Source organism: Ochotona curzoniae, unplaced genomic scaffold (assembly GCF_017591425.1).
Source record: "Ochotona curzoniae isolate NIBS_2020 unplaced genomic scaffold, NIBS_Ocur_1.0 contig_2723, whole genome shotgun sequence".
In the NCBI taxonomy this organism is placed as follows: domain Eukaryota; kingdom Metazoa; phylum Chordata; class Mammalia; order Lagomorpha; family Ochotonidae; genus Ochotona; species Ochotona curzoniae.
The window spans coordinates 20081859-20102995 of record NW_024465573.1 but is presented as its reverse complement, the minus strand read 5'-3'; the positions used below and the strand labels follow the sequence as shown (position 1 = coordinate 20102995).

The window sequence follows — 21137 nt, the reverse complement described above, 5'->3', positions numbered from 1 at the left end:
TAGGCTATTTCTAAGGGGCTCCCTTCTTTGGCAACCTAATTAAATGACTACTGACCCAGGAAGGATCTTGGGCCTAGAGCCCAAGTCCATCCTCAAGGAAGTTGGCAGTCTCAAGAAGAGGTCTCGAATTTTGTAGACTAGACCATTTCTTCTATTTCCTTTGAGGATATCTTGCCTCTGACACCTTGGTTAGCTCTCATCCCATGGGTTAGGTCTTTAGCTAAGGAAGGGACACCTGGCTTCATGTTCCTCTGAGATGTTGGTTTGTAAGTCTGAAGCCCAGGACTGCAATGACATAGTTGCCAGTCTGAGAATCTCAAAAACAAAGCACTGTTGGCCTGCTGCTCCAGTAGCAGACGTAGCATGTAAGACTGCACCCCAGTACTAACACATCTAGTGCAGTTCAGTCATCTAAACCCCATGCTATCACATCTGGAAGCCAGGAAAGGCTGCTATAGAGAAGACAGCAAGGTTGTGCACAATCATCCCTCTCCACTCCCGAGCACCAGCCCTCACTGAGATGAATGGCCTGTTGCTTCCATTTGACCCAGGGGACTGGTCAGTAGAGAGGAGGCATCCAAGGAGATGCCGTACATACACTGATGAGAGTGTGGAACACTTCATACGTTCAAGTGTGGGACACTTTAATGGAAAGCCAAGACATCTAGGTTGTGGGAAACACTGGATCTTGGGTCTCTTTTCCTCATGGGCGGACAGTGCAGTGTTGGGAGTATGTATTCTGCATGTGGCTATTTCTTCGCCATACACAGCCTCGGCCCATTGGTCTATCTAAGGAACTTCAAGGGTGTGAATCCTCCCTTGCAAGTATCTCTCAAGACCTGGCATGACCTGCCTGCTGTGCCACATCTTATGCTGCACACACAAGAGTGAAGGCAGAGAAGACTGGAAGTCCATCTCCAGCCTTTGTGGTCACCCAGCTGTATGAAGAATTATTTTTAAGCAACCCAGACAGGACTTGTTCCAGGGCTGCCAAAGCATAACATGGCAGTCTGACCCTAATCCTCAGGAAGGCAAGAGAATATTTCCTCAAGGAAGTGATGCTGTAAGCAAAAGAGTAAAGAAAGTTGTGTAGGTATAAGGAAGCTGTTGTCAGCAATAAAGCAGACGCTGAGCACTCTCTGTCCAGAATCATCTGGAAAATGGTGCAAGAGAAGCCCAGAAAAGGAGTGACATGGATGATCACTCTCCCTCACCCCACCAATCTGATTTCTAAAATTTCTCATTGTGGGAATTTCTTTCATTTAATGATGGGAACAGATCAGCAAGGCTATCTCTCCACAGAGAATTCTCACTTCCCAGTGGCTCACTACAGGTTTGATGATGGGACTATTTGCCAGCTGCCTAGTTTTGCCTTTGAGGATTTGAAGGAAGATTCCAGTGTAACTGGATTATCTTCTTGCTGAAAGGCTTCACTCTGGCATCAGGACAAAGCTGGGGCCAAAGCCATGCTTACAGTGCAGTTCTCTTGCCAAAGGAAGGGATGAAATCCAGCCAAGAGTGGGAAGATCACCATCTCAAGAAGACTCCTTTTCTAACTCTGTGTCTCATCTAAACATTTCTATCTCCCTTCTTCCAAAGCCACGGCTTCTCAGAGCACACAGCAGCAAAGAAACTGGCAACAATCCAAGTCTTGTTTTGTGACCCGCCAGACTTGGGTTTTTGGCTCTGTACTAGACCAACAGGAGAGAATGGGACTTCTGAACCCCACAGAGGTATTGACTTGAAAGGCAATTATGCCCAAAGTAAGGCTCTCATGATAAAGACCCTTCTGGAAAACAGAGAGTGAGGTGCCTGATTTTCTGGGAGCAAACCAATTACTTCTACTTAGGATAATACTTATTCTCTTAAGATCTATGGAATGCTCCCGATAAATCTCAGTTCATTCTCTAACCAGATCTAATGAGAATGACAGAAGGAAGATGTAAAAGGCCACGGAGAATGAGATCTGCAGCTGCTAAAGAACAGCTAATAATTAGCCCTTCTTCTCTCCCTTCCCTAATCACAGTGAATCCATGACTTTGGAGCAGTAAAACAATCAGCAGGTGACAGCACTAAGTGATTCCTGTGCACCTGCACTTAACTGGAGTTCCTGTGACATGGAGGAAGGTATGATGTGAACCAAACTTGCAAAGAATTAATCCTGATAACAGCAGTATGTTCATGTGCAGAAAGTAATATTAGTGCCTATGGATAAGCAGTCAACTTTTAAATATTAAGCCATATTAAATATTTATAGCCATGATCTGTACACATGAAGTATGTATTCTGAATAATTATCATTCCAGAAAGACTAAGAGGATAGATTTACTGAATCAATCTATAGGATCTTCCATGTCTACAGTATTAAAATTTTGAAGTTTCAACTAGAGAAGAGATGAAGGTTATGTTTTAAAAAGTAATTTAAAGACTAGGTCCTTGAATCTCACCCTAAAGTATATTGGTTCAATAAAGTAAAGTAAAAAGCATACTGATTCTTACTCTGCTACATGTATAATCACAACATTTTACTACAAGTGAAACCACACAAGTCAGGTCAAACATAACGGGCATGGTCCAAAATAGGGACTTTCTTAGATTACAGTAATTAAATGCAAATATTTAGTTTCAAAGTTCAAACTAAGTCCCACAAGTACCCAAACTCCACAAAATCGTCAGGGAAATTTCAAAGGTTAAATGCCACTGACTTTAAAAATCATAACACCATTTTTAGCAAACCATCCTAATTTCACAAATTTAATGCTCTATAAAAGTAAAATGGATGTGTTTAGTAGTATGGAAAAATCAACAAGAGATTTTTTTCGTGCTGCTTTTGAGATGAAATGTGATGTGATCATTTACTAGGACCAATCATTGTAAAATGAATGAGTAACAAGACGAGTTGGGCTGGAGGGGAAAGGGCTGAGTGAGTTTTAGACCAGAAACCCTGTGACTTTGTAATCCAAAGGCACATCAGCCATGTGGGTCAAAAACAATCTCATCATTTCACAGCGCACCTGGGAATTGGGACAATTTCTTTGTATCAGTATAATTACCTGGATGTCAGTTTTACCACCAGCAGCAAGAAAACAACATCCAGTTTTAGAAAATAATAGTTTCATTCATCCATTCCCAACACAGCTTGTTTGCTCATTCCAAAATGACACTATTGCTTACTAACGTCTACCACTATTGACCTATTCTTTAAAGTACTAATTAGTTTAGCATGTCTGGTTATTCAACTGCAATGGTGAGTTAAACTGCAATGCTTTCAAAAACTAAAGACTGGCTAGTGGTCAGGTAAGCTATACCTCTTGTTTCTCTGGTCGAGTCCACGAAGCCTGGAGAGAACAAGATATAAAACACAACAAGAAAGCAGTAAAATTTTACAACATGTTGCTTTAAAGAATTGATCTATCATACTGCATTCCGTGCACATGCAGCTTCTTTTTTAATTCAGAACTTTTTCCAAGGCTTACTTTCAATGGTGTGTTTATTACCCAATTTAGTGTAGGATGTAGCTTATGTTCAGCTTCCCCCACTTCTTCTGCACATTAAAATGTGCAATTCAAAGGTAAAGGCTTTCCTAATCTTTGGTGGGCATATGTACAGATATCAGCAGATATATTAGACTGCTGCTCCAACACATCTTAAATATTCCTACTATTGGTGAAACTAGCGGTTCTAACCACCTCCAGAGATGCTTAGTGAGCAGGCTTCCTCCTTTGAATTTTATTAGATAGCTTTTCATGGATATACTAATACCATTTTATGTTCATGCATTTTATAACTCTGCATGCATTCTAGTAAATACCAACTTTTTACTTAAATAAAAAAGAAATAAAGCAAGGAACAGACAGGTCCATTAGAAACAAGAAGTATGAAGTCATTGAGATTATGGGTCAGAAAGCTTTGCGGATACCAAATGCTGTGAGGTCTTCAATCTTTATAAGCAGAACAGGCCTGGATGGCATGTGGACTCAAGCAAATACCACTTTTTTTTTTTAACCAATGATGGTATTCACAAAGGAGTGGGCCAACTCAGAAATACAGAGATTTGGGGGAATTTTTTCACCTGCATGTAAAATTTTTAACTGTTTCTGGTACATGTGAATTCATTCTGCTTCTAGCTATTCTGTTTTTATCCCGAGAATCAGACGATTTGGCTGCCTTGCTTTTATTAAGTGGCCTGAATGCTTGACTGTCCCAACAGTTAGATGGAAAAGGATAAGAAACAATACTAAAAACAGATACACAGCCATGTAACTCAGGGGACACAAGCAAGCTAGCAAACATCAAGAGATCACTAAACGCAAGGGGATTTTGGGAAAAACAAGCATGGAAAGACTGAGCTATGTCACATGATGTTGGTATGAAGAAAGTGAGAAAGCAGGAACATGCACAGACCAACAGAACAGTGGGTCAACACGTCAAATGTGGTTGCCAGTTTCACATCACTCAGAAGGTTTTCTGCGACATACCAAGGCTGCATATTTTAAAAGGGATATATCATATGGAATAGTTTTCTTAAATCCGATTCTTTTCATGTCTTCTGAGGTGTTTGGAATAAGTAATTGGTAGTAATAACGCTTTCTAGTAACTTGACCTTTTTTCTCTGTGTGCCTGGTGGAACGTTAGCAAATGTCTTTAGCCCTAATCATTTGTTGAAGGTGTGGTAACTTTAAGACAAGCTGATATGCAAATATGCATTTATGAAACAAATGAAGATACTATAAGTAATGTTCCACTAAAGGATAGTTCTAGGTTGTTTTAATATTTACATGTTTTACGATCTTGCAGATAAGTCTACAGGAATATAAATCACAACTAAAGTTAGGTATCCCTATAATTATCCTATCATAATTCTATTACCCCCTGTTACACGTTTGCCCATCCTCTGGATAAACCATGTTCTGACTCCTCAATGCAATCAGAGCTTCCAGTGTTTAAATGTGAGCTCTGGATTTGTACTGAATGAGGAATTCCTCCTGGTGAAAAAGAAAACTGCAGAATTTCAATAGTACTCACTTACTTGTGGGATATGCTGTCAGCCCAAGACTCACGGTTTATCAATTTCTTCCCCCTCTCTGTCTCTTCTGATCTCAAGTCTTTACTTCCTTCCTCTCCCTTAATCATTAAAGTTTCATATGCTTTTCTTTCCCAGTGATTTCAAAGGACAGAGATATTTAAATGAGAAAATGGTGGATTTTTTTTTTCTGTCAGGGAAAGATTATGTAAACCATCATTCCTGGGTTTCTTTCAGTACTTAAATGGTTCATGGTATTTAGTTCCACTTATTCAAATATCTGGCAATATTTAAAACGAATCCAAGTAGGATGCATCAAGAAAGCACAAATGTACAAACTTTCTAAAGTATCACAATGATTTTTACACACATGATTACAAATTGAATTGTTATGACAGTCAAATATTTTCTTTTTTCACAATGCAAGAGTGGCCACACAGAAAGAGAATAAATTTTGTACAACTGATCTACCTTAGCGATCTCAATGAACTCAACAATAAGACTTGGTATGACTACTACCAGGTGCTAAAAAGAAACTGACTCAACTAGGTGAAGCTTAACAACCTGGCATTGAACTCAACTCAGAGACATGATATCTAGGCTCTCTGCTCTGGTTCCTGTTTGTCCCTCCCTTTACTGATGAAGGGCAGCATTGGTACCCCCCAGAAAGTCAATGTGTTAGTGGCTGAAAGCTTTTTTGTCCCCCTTCCAATAAGAAGGGCACCATTAGACCCAACTAAGCAGCAAAGCACAAAGCAAAGCTGCTGAAATGAGCTTACTTCACAACTAACTGTATCATAGAGGTCACTGAACTTTTCACAACTGTCACCAAAATCATGAGAGGGAACTGAGACTCCAAGGTATCAGGTGCTGGACCTTCTGAGTCATGGCCAGAGGGAAGCCTTGACAGTTTAAAGATTCTATACTTGACCTTATAGCAGTCAACATTTTTATCAGTGATTTGACAAACATATTTCAAGTAAGTGTTCAAGAAGCAAGCTTGAAAGGAAAGCTCATGCAAATTTTAGATGACAGTTGTAATGGGAAGGTTGTCGAACTGCCTGCCTATAGGCTCCATGCTCCGGACTGGGGTCACCTTTGACTATCTCATTAAATTTAACATGCATGTATTTCAACCCAGACGGGGTTGAAATAGATTTCTAAGGATAGTTCTGATGATGGTCCTGGCTAGCTGGTAAGATGAACTCAAATACTCATTCTTAAGCCAGAAGGTGTTTGCACCTGTGACATATTTAGAAACGATCAGAGGTGGCTAGTGGCTTTCATGGGAAGGGGACCAGTGATGTTCAATGTCTTGCAACATAGGAGAATTTAAGGAAATGAAGCTTCTTCCCAAATTACCATAGTGACTCTCTTGAGAACAGTACAACAAAATGTAACTTTTTGACAGAAATCAGTAAGACAGTCCACTTATTGATTAAGCAATCAGGCACAGAACAAGATGGGAGATGTGCAGCTTAAATGCAGTTTACATAAAGCAGATCTGGGCATGCTGGATGACCAACAGCTCAACATGAGGCTGCAGAATGAGGAAACTGAGAAAGAGCTAATGCAATAACTGTCCACCAGCAAGGGAGCCATTACTCCACTAGAATCTGCATGTGTTCCCATTAGGCGTGACAGTGTTCCATGGGAGTACCAGTGAACTGAATCTATCTGGGCCAGGGCAGCTAAAGAGGTACAGAGTGTGGAGACTGTGATGAAAGAGCAACAGTAATAATGGCTGGATGTTGAACGGAATACGAGCAGGCTGACAAACATGAAGCGGAATAGCTACTTTAGTGGCCATTACACAAAGGACAGAGTGACAAAGGCTGGAGGACCAAACAGAGGAAGAGCAAGGAGATGACCCTTTCTGAGCCTCAGTGTTGGCCAACTACCTTGCACAGGACAGATACCATCACCCTATGTACAGGGGCCCAGAGACTAGGGAGCCAGGTGAGATTAGAAACCTCAGAAGGTGCCTTCCCATCTTCTCTGACATAGGTATTTTATATGATCTAAATTGCAGGAAGCTTCTCCCTTATCAATTTGATACCATTATCTATTTTTTGCCTGAGAGAATCATCCCAATTTTTAAAAACAAAATAAATTTCTTCCACTCCTACAATGCAGTGACAACAGTAATCTTGAACTCTGATGATAGTCAATGCAGCTTTAGCTGGAGCACAGGGAGAAAAGTTGCCAGCATTAAAGAGGAATGTCTTATCTGCACTCTCAGACAGCCCACATTTATTCTCTTAATTGTTAGCCATCTATAGTTGAATGTGGACATCATGTCTCCTGACTGCCAATACAGGATGAAGAGAAACAGCAGCTTTTTTTTTAAGCTGTGACTTCATTTAGCCAAATGGGTTAATCTCATGTCCAATCATTGGCTGAGGTGGAGGGCTTATTTTAACACTGACTTGCTCATGTTCTAATAATGTCACTTTAAGTAAACGTGAAGAGAGCCCAGAATTATCGTGACACCATCTATGTGGTTGAGTTTAGATGATGATTTCAGAAGAAAACGGACAATTCAGGGCTGGGCTGATAACTGAATTGTACAAAAGTCAGTCCCTATGAGGCCTGGCACAGGCAGTTTCTCCTGGGCATGTCCAGTCTCAATATTCAGTAACCATAAGTTTCTGTTAGTTTCTGGCTATTTATTCTCATTCTATAAAAGTGAAATCACAGGTGGAGACCAGAATTGTGCCAACCTATTAAAGAACCTGAGTTAGGCACCAATCTTAATAATCTTTCTGGCTTAGCCTGGCAATTGAGCTGTTCCAGGAAAAGATATGGAATTTAAAAGTGTCATCCATGTGAGATAAGGTATTTCTGTCCTTCACCCAAGGACAAAGATATCCACTGAGCCACTCTGAACAAATCTTCTGTAAGCGTGATGCAGAAACATCCACCAACCAGTGGTCCTGTGGGATCACCTCTGAAATGGACATTCCATCTGCATAAAACACATTATAGGAGCTGCCACCTTAGCTAAGGTTTTTATTCCGACATGATAAAGAAAAGTATCCACATTTATTAATACAGTTGCTCTTTATGTATCAAAAGGCATATGTGAGTTTCAAAAATATTTAGCAGTTCCTCAGTTGAGTTTTTGTTAAGTTGGATTCAGCTGCTGACCAAAACAACTTGCCAACAACTGAAGGGGTTGGGGTTACTGGAACTGGGATTTCAGCTCCTTCTGATTTTAGCTTTGCTTTCTATTAGTGGGACAGAAATCAATTCTTCAAATGCGAATTCCAAATTCAGCACTGGTGTTTCACGCTATCCTTTTTTGGCTTCTTTTCTCTTCTCTAGGGATTTCCTCTGCACAGCCAAAAGAGTGACAATCTATCATTTTTGACATTGTGGTCAATAAGCAATCCATTACAAATGTTCTTTAAGGGCTATGACCATTATTCCTAAATAGGTGACAAAACCTTGGCCAACTAAAACAGAGCCTATTATTACAGGACCCATGAGCTGAGGCTGGAAAAGTGCCATATGTACCTTTAAGCTGCTTTAAAACCAGGCCTCTCCTCTTTTCTGCTTTTAGCCTCCCCAATAGTAAAGGATTGCATAATGTGGAGGAGTTATATCGATTTTTATTCATTGTCAATGACAAAGACAGCTTTCCGATGGTCTACACACCCTTGTGTAATGCAGCTAAATCTTGCCAGGCATTTTAATTTACCAGGAAGGGTTTCTATCAAGTTCTAAAACCCTCACGGGGAATATTGCAGAGCCCAGATGTAACCATCACCATTTAGAAACTGCTAATTATTTTTGCCTTGAGAACAGAATGAAATCCAAATATGACCAAGAATACAGGTAGACACAAAGGCAGCCAAGCTTTTTGGCATACAGTGTATAGATAGCATGAGGATGGAAAATGCAAGGAACATAATTAACAGGTTTATTTTGATCTCCATTATTTCTGGAAGACTATTTACTTGGGTGCCCCTGAGATGATCTGGCGCACCAGCATCTTGGTTTATCCTTGTTCCTCACAGCTCTATAACCCTGAGTCTGATGATTGCTAATGCCTAATGCCTTATCTTGGGAACAGTGAACTTGACCAAGCCTGTCAGCATCACATCCTTGCTTATATATAAAAGGAACTGTACTCCCACTTGCAAGGGGATACTGAGCAGCCCATAGCCAGGCAGGCCAGGCAGACCAGGCAGGCCAGGCAGGCAGTCACAGGAGCCACTGTGGCCTCTGCTGATGAAATCCCCACCCTCTGGCTCACCAAAAAGAACCAGGCAGGGGGCAGACTCAGCGTGCTCAGTCTGTGGTCCACGCCCTGAAACTCTTGGGTGACATAATACCTTTTCTTCACTGCTGATGTTTCGAGTGGAGGTTCTCCAGGTGATGGAGGGAATAGGATCTCCTGAGGCTTCACAGGTCAGAGTGACCTGCTCTTCCAGTTCCATGGCAGTCTGGTTCTCGACATAAGTAATTTTGGGTTTTGCTGAAAAGAGAAAACATTTCTGTGAGTTCATCTGATCATTTAGCTTCCTGGGTTTGAATGAGGACACAGGTCTATACTCTGAAGGTTATCTATTTGTAACATACTAAGGCCTAATGAAGGTAGTATAGGAGATTCAGAGCTGAACCCAAGGGGCTCACACAAAGCCACAGTAATAATCAAAACCACATCTGCTAGAGGAAGGGTGGTGGCATGGGGACACTGTATGCAGAAGGCAGAATGCCAAGGGAGGGCAGTCCCTTTGTCAGGAACTTTAGGAGGAGAACATCTTAAGTCTGGGCCATGAGCTTCTCTGCAGGTGGCACTTTGGGGTGGAAATAGAGTCATTCTATGCATTGTAAACTGCCTGACCAAAGCAAAAAGCAAGAACACGTGAAAAGATCAGTGTGGCACGAGGCAGAGGAAGGCAAGACTGGACTGCCTGCACATATCCACAGCCGGTGGAGAACCGCCGACAGTGTCTGAGTAGAAGAATGAGGGATCATTTGTATTTCAAGAATTTAATCTAGCAAACATCCAAGATGGTTGAGAATGGGCAATATTTCTAAAGTGAGAAAGCCAATTCAAAAACCCTGGCAATGACCCAGATGCACATTAACACTGAGTCCCCAACGAGGTCATTTGAGCAGGGGCAGAGAGCTGAGGGCATCTATCTCTTTGGTCAGTGAACAGAGCACAGGGAGCAGGGGGAAGAGTCTCAGGAAGGATGGAGCATGTGCATAAACGACTCAGATCCTAAAGGACTGGAAAGATGGTGCTGGCATTCACTCCAGGAAGGAAACAGGGGGTCCCTGGTTGGGGGAATATTGGGTGAGCAGAGGATGGGAAGGAAGATGAGCTGAGATGAGTTCATTTTCCAAATGTTTTGGGGAATGCAATAAAATACAAGCATTCCAAAGCTGAGTTAAATGTTAAAACATTAGAGAAAATTGAATTTTCTCAATTTAAAACAATTATACCCTGAAATTGCTGAACCTTTTGTAGAAAAGATAACACTGCAGAAACGTAACTTGTTTCACAAATAGGGGGAAAGGCCGGGCTAGATAAACAAACCAGGCAATAAATCAGAATTATAGATAATTTTTGTAATAATGACAATTCCTTTATAGTCAAATTCATGCAGTCACTCCAAGTAGGCTAATAAAAAACTGCTTCTATTTATCCAGAGTTGAGGTCCCTAATGTTTTTTAATGACAATGATAGAGCTGAACTTGTCCATTCCTGTTCCCCACCCCCCAGAAAATGCTTGCTTCTGTAGAGTTCAGATATTCTCCTGAAATTAATCTGCACAAACAGCCTGCTTAGATAATCCCCCCCCCTTTTTTTTTCTGATGGCTAGCACATAAGCCTATCTTCATCCCAGGCAGCCAGATGATTACAAATTTTATGCAATCCACCTGCACTCAGTTTTCTTGTAAGAAGACTTTGAGTCTAGCTTGATCACAGTGACTTTTAAGGAAGTACATGTTAGACAGATAAATTTTGAGCAGTAAGTGGTTTTTTTTTAGTGACTAACACAACAAACTAGACACAAACCATAAAAAGAAAAATAGAATAAAGTAAAATAAAGGTAAAATAAAGTTTGAATTTCTACAGTATCAAAATTACACAATGAAAAGTTAAAAAAGAATACACTCATTAAAGTCAAGTTTTGGGATCAGGAGACAGGCCTACGAAGGCTGTGGGAATCCTCCTCAGATATGAAATCTTGAAAGTGTCTTGCTGACCTTCTTCCAAACCCACAGCACCCTGTACTGGCAGTTAAAGGTCAACAGAAGACAGTCAGGGTCAGTTTCCATGGGTCAATATTTGGTCTTGGGGGCATCATTTCCCAGATGGCTACAAAGGGTGCACTGTGCAAGCCCTAAGGCAAAGGAAAACTCTTTTTACTAAAGACATGTTGACAAAGGCCGACTTTATACAGAGTGCAGAAGATATTTGGGAAGAAGGCTGACAGGCTCAGTGATTACTATCTCCTTAGCTACTCCCAAAGCAGGGCTGCTGTCCAAGCTACCTCTGCAGGTCTAGGGTTAGAATACTACTGTGGACAAAGGATAGCTACATATGTCATTTATCATCTAAATGGGGACAATCTTCAAATGTGATGGGGCATTCTACATAATTCCACTGGGAAGATGGTCTTCGTAGGGCCAGCAGGGACAGATGCAGGGCCACTCTACTTGTAAAGGAGTCCCTCCCTTTGCATTTCAACCCCTAGGGGCAGCTTTCCAGCTTCCACCTGCTGATGGTCCTTGCTCCCACCTGTCAACTCCTCTTTGGACTTTCAGATCCCTGCTCTTCATCCATCTGTCTCCATGGGACTTAGTGCCTCTGACTGTTTCCCACATAGCACCCTTTTCCCCACAAACTCTCCTATGAGGACAGCTGTTCTGTGAGTTGTCCAAGCATATCCATGGCTCTGCAGCATGCCACTGAGAACCAGTTTGTCTCCTCCCACCCCAGTCCAGATTGCTGCAACCCAATGACAGCCAGTGGTGGCGGAGGTTGCTTCTGAGCATAGAAAGGCTGCATAAAATACCAGGAGCAGAAGCAGGTGCATCTTCCTGTAGATCCCTGCTGGTCCTCTGCTGTGACCCAAGAGAGCTGCTTTAGTTACAAGGGGCAAGCTCAGCAAAGCTTCCTCCCTGTGGAGACCTTGCCTTACCCAAAACACGCTGAAACTTTGAGAGCATTCACTTGAGCACAATAGGAATTGTGGAGACAAAAATACTTCTCACAAGGGCCCATGGGGTAGGAGTAATGGAAACTCACTGCCAAATTTAAATGAAGATGGGATGCAAATGCCTGGTAAAAGAAGCAGTGAGTTGATAACTAGGGCAACAGCATGCTAGTATAGGGCCCTTTCTTAGGAAAAAGTGGTATCAGTGAGGTCCACTCACAACAGTCTCTAATTTAGATCTGTCCCTTCTATAGTGACTGCAGCCCTTCTGAAGCCACAGGCATCCTGAGCGTTTCCTCAGTATCTTACTACAGGCTTCTCTACCTTTTACCACATGGCAGTACACTGCTATAGCAAGCAACCTGTCTGCTTTGTCTCCTCCTGCCCATCACTCAGTGATGGTCCACAATGGCACTTAGAAAGAGGAAGAAGGAGGGAAAGGTGGGACAAACATAACCCTGGCTGCCTGGCTGGGCCCTCTGCATCCGGCTCCCTAGCTCTGTATTCTTCTCAACTCATAGGGGAAGCTGGGAGGTCAGGGTGAAGTGCAGATGGCAAGGGGATGTGTTTGAGGCACCAGGTTATACTATGGAGACTTCCTGTTCTAGATTGGACATAGTACTTACAACTCACATTTTCCCTACCTGCCTCTCTAGGAGCTCGGCCACCTCTTGTGTTCTCTATTGCACACCCTTCCAACTGTGGGGTTGAGAAGCAAACTGGTGTGTGTGTGTGTGTGTGTGTGATGTACAAAGGTATGAGTGAAAGGTGTCTTGCAGGCCCCCCCCCATCTTCTTTTCCCTGCCTCTGTACTCCTTCCCGCAGCCTTCTGCACCCTCTCATTCTATTATAACTACACGTGGCTCATCAGGCACTACCATTCAACCTTGCTGGGCAGCCAGCACCATTGGAGAGCCCAGGAAAGTACATCACAATCTGTTCCTGATGTAGAGCTGTTGTGCTTCTATGGAGACTGCGGGAGCTGCAGGATGGTGAGAGGGAGCACACAGGTTCCAGTGCTATGAGTCATTCTCCATGTAATTTAGACATGTTACATGACCTCCTGGGTTCTGAAGAGCAGAGAAGTCCATTGTCAGCTTAGAGAATGCACTTGGAGGCCGTCTGCCTCTGAATCCCGGGAATGGAGAGGAAGTACTTAATCACTCTATTCTTGGTGTCCTCATTTATAAAACAGGATTTTTGAAATGGCCCACTTATCGATAACACCTCTTTCATTGCTCAGCACAGTATTAAAGTGTGTAGTTTATGTTGGGTTTTGTTGGGTTTTATTACTTTGGAGGGCTGATATCTGAAAGTACTGCTCTCTTTGGGAAAATGATGATAATGTATTTCTAGGCCCAACTTACTCACATGTAACTAATGACTGTACCTTCATTTATCCTAAAACTTGTGTCTACTATATGCTCCATCTTGTCCTAAGCACTGGAGGCATATCTGTGTTTACAGGCACCTGTCATTCAGTCTCACAGGTACTTTTCCTGCCTCTGTACCTGGGTCCAAGGTGCCTGAAATGCTCCTGTCACCACACCTGGGCAGGCCCTCCCTGTGCAAGAGCACATCATCTGATCTGTGATGACCTCCCCAACTTAAATCACAAATGACCAGAGATGGTTTCTAACACCTTACATATTGCTCTTAAGATGTCGTTTTAGGGCTCTTATTAAAGATGTTAACTTTGGCCATTTCCATTAGCCTGTGATCTCACCAATGAAACCCGAGTCCCTGTGATTCTTGTGAATCCAGCTCTGCCTGGGCTTACAGCAGTTGCTCAAATGCTTTTGACCGACAGCGTTCATTATCACTTACATGCTTATCTATTTAGCTCCTTTTTGGGGTTTTGCAGGGCCAAAGACACACACCTATTAGGCTCTGTAGCTCTCCCTTTCCAGTGACAATGATTCTTAATAAATATTTGCTGATTGATGGAAGAAATGAACAAGTGTATCTGTCCTTTTCTATAATGTGTAAAAACCTATAATTGGAGTGATTGGGAAAGATTGGCAGGAATTAGGGAACAAACTACCAGAGCATTTTTCATGAAGTTCAGGTTTCATTCTCAAGTATACACAGTTAACTTGAACCAAGTTCCAACAGTTCTTTTGACCAGGCTAAACAATCATGTCCCCATTCTGGTTCCCAGGTGCACATGTGACCCGTGAGACAGATAAGCCTCAAAACTGTCCATTGGCTACCTGTACAAGGGCAAAGCCATCCACAGCGGATTAGTTCATCTCTTCCTAGAGAGTTGAAAGCCATGAGGAGACACTACCCTCTGCAACAAACTTTTTCCCAAGGTTAGGTCAAGTGCATTCCAGTCCTGAATTTACAAGGATGATAGGAGTAGAAATCTGATAGCCCTCCTTCTGACTTTCTATGGCACTGGCTCACACTGGCTGGGGGTGAAACAGCCAGTCAATCATTACTATTTGTCAAAGGCCAATAATAAGTCTGGCAGTATTTTTAGAATGCTGGGGACAAGCAATGTGTAAGACAGACAATACCCACCAACTATGCTGGATTTTGTGGCTAAACTTATAAAAGTGGGAGACAAACAATCCCCCCCTCCAACTACGTGAACTAGATTATATCAGTTACTCATAAATACAGAGAAGAGACAATAAGGGTAATGAAAGTAACTAGTGGAGGTGTTGAGAGTGGGAGTAAGGATGAGGGACCTGTATAACCAGGGAACGAAAAGTTTATTGAGAAAGTGAGATTTAGCTGAGAGCTAAGTAATGGATGAGAAGAAGGAAGCTCAGATCAGATGTGAGCAAGTGATACACCTAGAAGAAGAAATACCAAGTGCAATGTCCCAGGGATGTGAAACAAGCACGGTGTGTCCAAAGGTCTGTGTGGTTGGAGAGCAAAGTGAAAAGAAAGACAAGGATTGAAGGGAGGCAAGAGCTGGCTCATGCAGATCTTGAAGGTCACAACAGGCAGTTTGGATTTTTTTTTTTCTGGCTGTAATGGGAAGCCATTAGACAATTTTCACCCAAGGGATGACACTATGAGTAGGAAGACTGAAGATGCCCAACAAAGGAGGTGATCACCTTATCCCTGCAAGAGTGATGGTGGCTTGGACTAGGGCTTAGGTAGTAGAATAGGCAAGAGACGGATACATACGGGATATATTGCCTTGTACAGCAAACAGGATCTTGCTGACAGCTAAAGGGTATAAGATCAGAGCAAGTTTGGCAGAGCAGCGGCCTGGAATCCCACTTCCCTTACCAAAGACTTTGAGGTGGATGGACGCATCTTGTTCACCAGCCTTGTTCTCAGCAATGCAGACGTACTCAGCCTCGTCGTCCTTACCCACCTTCCTGATGGTCAGCTCAGAGCTGTCGTCGCTGAAGACGTACTTCTCATCGTCTTCCTCTTTCTCTATCTGTTCTCCATCCCTGTAAGGGTGTGAACATGCAAAGGGCTGTGAATATGAGCACACAGTTGCTTGTTTTCAGTTTGCTCATGGTTTTTAGGCTTCATAAAATATTAAGGCCCCAAGCCCTATGTCCACATTTACATTCTGTTCCTCACCCAGTCCTCTGACTTTTCCCGGAAGCTTTCAAGAAGAGGCCTCCTAAGATCACACCCTCCAGCCCTGCCTCTTACAAGACTGAAAATGGAGGCATTATACAATGTCAAGGCATGAGATCCTTACTGAAAACTCACTCATTCTTCATCCATTTATGATATTCCCAAGAAGCTCACCCCAAATCCCCAGAAATGCCCAAACAAAGTAGATTCTGGGATATCCCCTTCTCTAACACATGACACATGGTACAGGCCATTTTCTTACTTTGTCCAGCTCATGGTGGGCTCTGGGAAGCCATCGGCATCGCATACCAGGGTGACAGACTGGCCGAGGTTGGCGGTGGCATTCACAACACTCTGCCTGGCCTGGACGGTGGGCGGCACTGAGGAGAGAAGAGGGTCAAAGGAGTCTGTGGCAATGTGGATGAACCCAGTGGCCTAGCGCAGAGATGCTATAGAGGCCCCTAGCCAGGCGTGGCCTATGGGTCGGATCCTGGGTAACTGCAGAGTTAGTGTAAGGGATCTGAAGGTGTGGGTGTGTACATGGAATAAAGAATTCATCAATCAATGCATGTTATTGGTTTTCGGGAGTTCAGATGCTACAATACACTTCACTTACTTAAAAATGTTATTTGACTTACAATAGCTATTTATTATGATCTATTTTCTCAATAATGCACTAAAAACTTTACAGCTACCAGAGTCAATGGGGACTTCTACATTAAAATAAGGGCTCTTGGGGAGGGAATCTGGTACAGTGGTTGGTATGCTACTTGGGACACCTGTGTTCCTTGCCCAGGTACACCGGGTTCAAGTCTTGCTCCTGAGCAGTCCCTGGGAGGCAGCAGGGATGACTTGGGTATTTGGTCCCTGCCTCCCATACAAAAGGACTGGATTGAGTTTCTGTTTAGGGGTGAAGCAGTAGGTATAAAATCACTGTCTGTCCTTGTCTTTCTCTGCCTTTTAAAGTAAATAAAAATGCAAATTGATTTTTAAATGGACTCAGCACCGGAAAAAGCAGGGCACTACTGCTTCTGGTGGTTAAATGGTTAATACCATTTTGAAACATCCCAGCTCACCACAGTGACATCACTCAGGGACTGGCATAAGCAACTTAGTGCACAAACTGTTTTTAACCAAAGGAATGAGTGGGGGAAAGTTTGGCAAAAATTACGTATCAACAGCCAAAACAATTCAGCCGTGACTTACTTATATTCTTAGTACTGACATTATAATTTCCTGTAAACACCTTGTAAATGTCAGATCGATTTCACGGGTGTGTTTATTTGACACTGCAAATTAAGATTAATATGCCCATGACCATGATTCCAACTATTCTGAGGCCTGAATTGATTGTAACATTTTCTTTAAATATTGAACCGAGGGGACTAACTTCACAATTACAGCAACATCAAGGATAATGAAGATTGATAAGAGTTTATTAGTAAGGCATAGGGAAAGTTTCTAGTGTTGCAAGGAAGGAGATTCGATAACTGCACCACAACCACTCTTAATTGAGAAGAAAGTCAAAGACAAAGACAAGTGTATGTCTCTCTCTCTCTCTCTCTCTCACACACACACACACACACACACACACACACACACACACATGCACCCTACAGAGGCTATGATGGACAGAGAGAGGATTCAGCTGACACAAATGAGCAAGTCAGGACAGGCTTCACTTTGCGGACCTCAGGGACCAAGGCTGCAGCATCGCAGCAAGCAGAAAGCAAGGATCTCCTCACCATTCACAACCACTTGAATGTCCTTGAAGTTGATCTCACCCCGTGCCAGGATTCTGCCCTCACAGCGGTAAGTGCCCTCATCTGATTTCTTGATGCCTTGGATCTGCAGGTAGTTGTTGGACAGGACTATGAATCGAACTGGAAGAGACAAGAGGCAGGTTCACCAAGGATCAGTCAGAGAACTCTGGCATCTGCAGACAGGTAGCTGTGCCTCTTTGTCCTGACCACAGTCTTAGAGAATGGGACTTGAGGCTGATATAAGAAAATGTGCTCCCAGCTCTGAAATATAGCCCCGAGTAGCAGTCTATTGGAAATGTGTCTTCTGCTTTGGAGAGGAGATCAGGAGTCAAGTCCACCAGCTAGAGCCACCCAGCCACTTAGGACCTGGAGAACTGAAGGGGCCTTCTGGGACACTTGACCTTGAGTTTGGCCTGGAATCTCTCAAAGGCTGGTGAAGTGGAGCTCTCAGGAACACAGGAGCCCAGGGGCAGCAGGTGGCTGCCAGGGTACTTGGGTCTTACCATCTTTCTTCAGGATGACATCTCGGCCCTTGTGCTTCCAGATAATGGTTGGGGGGAGTGAGCTGACCACATCACACACGATCACAGCATCTTCTCCCTCCCTGAACTCCTGCGGGGTTGGTGCATTCTTGAACATGAGTTTCTCTAGAGAATGAGCAGGAAAAGAGTGAGGGACATGACTAGCTTCCCCACAAAGACTCTTACTTGCTAGACCTGACTTGCTGGAACTTGAGCCTTGGACAATTCTCAGTTCATATATGCAGTGGTACTGGAGGGGGTCTCTAATTCAGCCATGCATAGAATTCAGCACAATATGTCAGCAGGAAAATATGTAGTGTCTGCTAACTAAACATCTAAACACTAAGTGTTAAATATCTCCCAAGAAGGGGTTTCAAAAGTTCAGGAAAAATGAACTTTACAAAATAATAATAATAAAAAAATTGTACATGAACTTCAAAACAATCTTTTCTATTTTCATATGAAGTACTTAAAGGAATTGTGTGTGTTGTGCAAGATATCCACAGAGGGAAAGGGAAGTCTTGCATATGGCATAAATAGAGCAGCTATTTTATAGTGAAGAGCAGGAGTCATCAGGGTTTTAATTTGCCTTCCACTTTGACCCCGTTCCAACTCCACCTCAACTTTGGTACAGCTGAGACAAAGCTAAAGATTAAAAAAAAAAACACTCAGAAGAAAAGCATGTTTAATGGCCACAAATACTGTGGCAATCAATACTATTCCATTAGCTGTCACCTACCATGACTCTAGCCAACAGAATAGATAACAAGGTAATGAGAAGCCACTTCCAGAATGAGTTTCGGTGGTGATGAGAACTGCCTGTTTGGAGTGGCACAGCATGTTCAGATAACAGTCCCCACCCCACTGAGCTTGTGGGCTGCATCACCAGCAGGAGAGATTTAAATGAGAAGGAAAGCTTGCATTGCACACTCACCAGGAAACTCTTGGAGAAGGGACAGAGGCGCTCAGGACAGCCTCCAGAAGCTGATTTGCATATACAGCCTGGGGGCCCTTAGTGGTAGTTAGGGGAGAAGCTGTGATCAGTGGGAATCCGGGTGAGGGTTCCTAACCCACCAAATAACACTGGAGAAAGTCCTGGAGCTGTAATTCAGGCCAGGAAAAGCTCAGGGCTGTTTGACTTTGGTGCAGCACTTAAGAACCCATCTCCTATCAGATGCCTTGGTCTGAATCCTGGCTCGCTTCCTGAGTCCAGTTTCCAGTCAACGTGCACCCTGGGAGGCACATGGGAAGCAGGTGGTTCAAGTCATTGGTTCTCTGCCACACATGTGGGAGATTTAGATTCAGTTCTCAGCTCTCAGCTTCAGTCTAACCTGGCTCCAGCCATTGTAGGTATTTGGGAAAGTAAACAAGTGGATGAGAAGTCTGACTTTATCTCTCTGTCTTTCAAATAAAATGAAAAAAAAAAAAAAAAAGAAAGGAAACCAGGCCTTGGCAGAGCCTGGAAGTGGGTTTCTTACTGTTCATCATCTATCTCTTTGACAGAGAAAATGGAAGATAAGGTGAGGGCAGTGCTTACGGAAGATCTTGACATTGACCGTGGCTTCAGACTCACTGCCGTCCTCATCAGTGACCACGCATTTGTAAATGCCGGCGTCGTCAATATCGGCATTGTAGATGGTAAGAGTGGAAGAAGAGTCGTCATTCCACACCACCGAGATGCGCTGCTGGTTAGGGCTGAGCTTCTCTCCATTGGGGGAGAACCAGGAGATGTCCTTGTCTTTGGCATCCCCTGCCACTAAGGAAGAAGTGAAACAAAGAAGGCTCAGTCCCCTGCTGGAGTGACAGCTGCCTCTCACCAACATCCAATGGGTTCAGATTGGGGATGTCAGGGAGTGGTGTTTGTATCAGAACACGAGGCAGCCCTTCTCCAGCTATCACTTTTTGTTATTCTCTTCCTAACTCCTCTGAGAGTATTGGGAAAGAACTCACCAGCCACACATGCCGGTATTCAGTCATAAGCTCCTGTCCTTGGGAAAGGAAGAGAAGAGGTGTTTGTTAGGGACCTCTTCTGCTTCAGGCACTAAGCTGGGAGTTGATATGGCTCAGAGAAAAGGATTTCATAGACCTAGAATCCAAGTTCAAGAGCCTACTTGTACTTAGTCCAGTGGCCAGCTTGCTTGTGAGGAATCAGATTAGGGTGTCCTGAACTTGAAGCTGTGGGACACAGGCTGGTCTAGCTGTACAGATTCTGGCTGCATTCAAACAACACCTGCCCGTGCAAAGTGACATGCGTGTCATTCATCTCAGGATCCTCTGCCTCAGATAGGCAAATCCACTGCCTTAAATGCTGCAAACAACATGCCGGGGGAAGACTGCTGGCACTCAGTGCTGAGCTGCCACCGGACTAGGTGTTCTGGGATCCAGTGTCATGGGTCTGTCCTGCCCTTCTACACAGCACCCTTCTCAGCCCACACAGTCTCTTAGTATAGAAATGAAATCGTTTCCTTTCAGGGCCCATCATGTGTTTAATAACTATTGCTATTTGCAAGATGTGCTGTGGGCTCCATAGCAGCCTTGCCATATCCTTGAAATTTCTGCTGCCACTGCTACCCTAATCGATACAAACTGTGGTGCTTGTAAAGGTCTTTCTCTGCCAGGAGCTGCTCGCTAAATGCCATAGTGTACACCTAGCTTAGCTTTTTCCTGGTTCTCCCAAGCTTCAGAACCCAGCCACATACGACAGGGAACCTGACGTTTGATATAATATCCTTTCCTCTACTGGATATTTCCTGATAATTATCCTGGCGGAGGACATGAGACACATTTCCTAAACAACAAAACAAGGACACTGGGTCTAGTGTATCTCAGAGCACTGGTGGGAATGAATGAGGACATAAAACTGGTGTTCCCACCAGGCCTGGGAAAGCTAGGACAGAAGCCCTCAACAATGGAAGTGATGTCTGAGTTCTGTTTGATTTCCTGGCAAGTCTTAGGGCTTGGATTTCCAAGTCTCTGGGGTCCTGAGCAATAAGCCCTAAGCCAATCCATAGAAGAGTCATTTCTGTCCCAGTGCTGGTCCCCCACTGTCATTTACAGAGCTTTAGATGTAGATATGCAAGATACCCCAGAGACT

The 21137-nt window shown here is 43.4% G+C and overlaps 1 protein-coding gene across 6 annotated transcripts in view; it reads right to left on the bottom strand.

Moving 5' to 3' along the window:
* NCAM1 (neural cell adhesion molecule 1) overlaps positions 1–21137 on the bottom strand; it is a 296800-nt gene that overhangs the window by 40921 nt on the left and 234742 nt on the right. For 5 of the 6 annotated variants that reach the window (XM_040977263.1, XM_040977261.1, XM_040977262.1 and 2 more), the window contains exons 3-8: positions 19581–19799; positions 18026–18169; positions 17505–17642; positions 16022–16139; positions 15454–15623; positions 9364–9506 (exon numbers count right to left, since the gene is read on the bottom strand). In XM_040977263.1, the coding sequence (XP_040833197.1) occupies positions 9364–9506; positions 15454–15623; positions 16022–16139; positions 17505–17642; positions 18026–18169; positions 19581–19799 (932 nt within the window). Of the gene's footprint in view, positions 1–3308; positions 3339–9363; positions 9507–15453; positions 15624–16021; positions 16140–17504; positions 17643–18025; positions 18170–19580; positions 19800–21137 lie in introns of all 6 variants that reach the window. The other variant, XM_040977260.1, reaches the window with a different exon arrangement.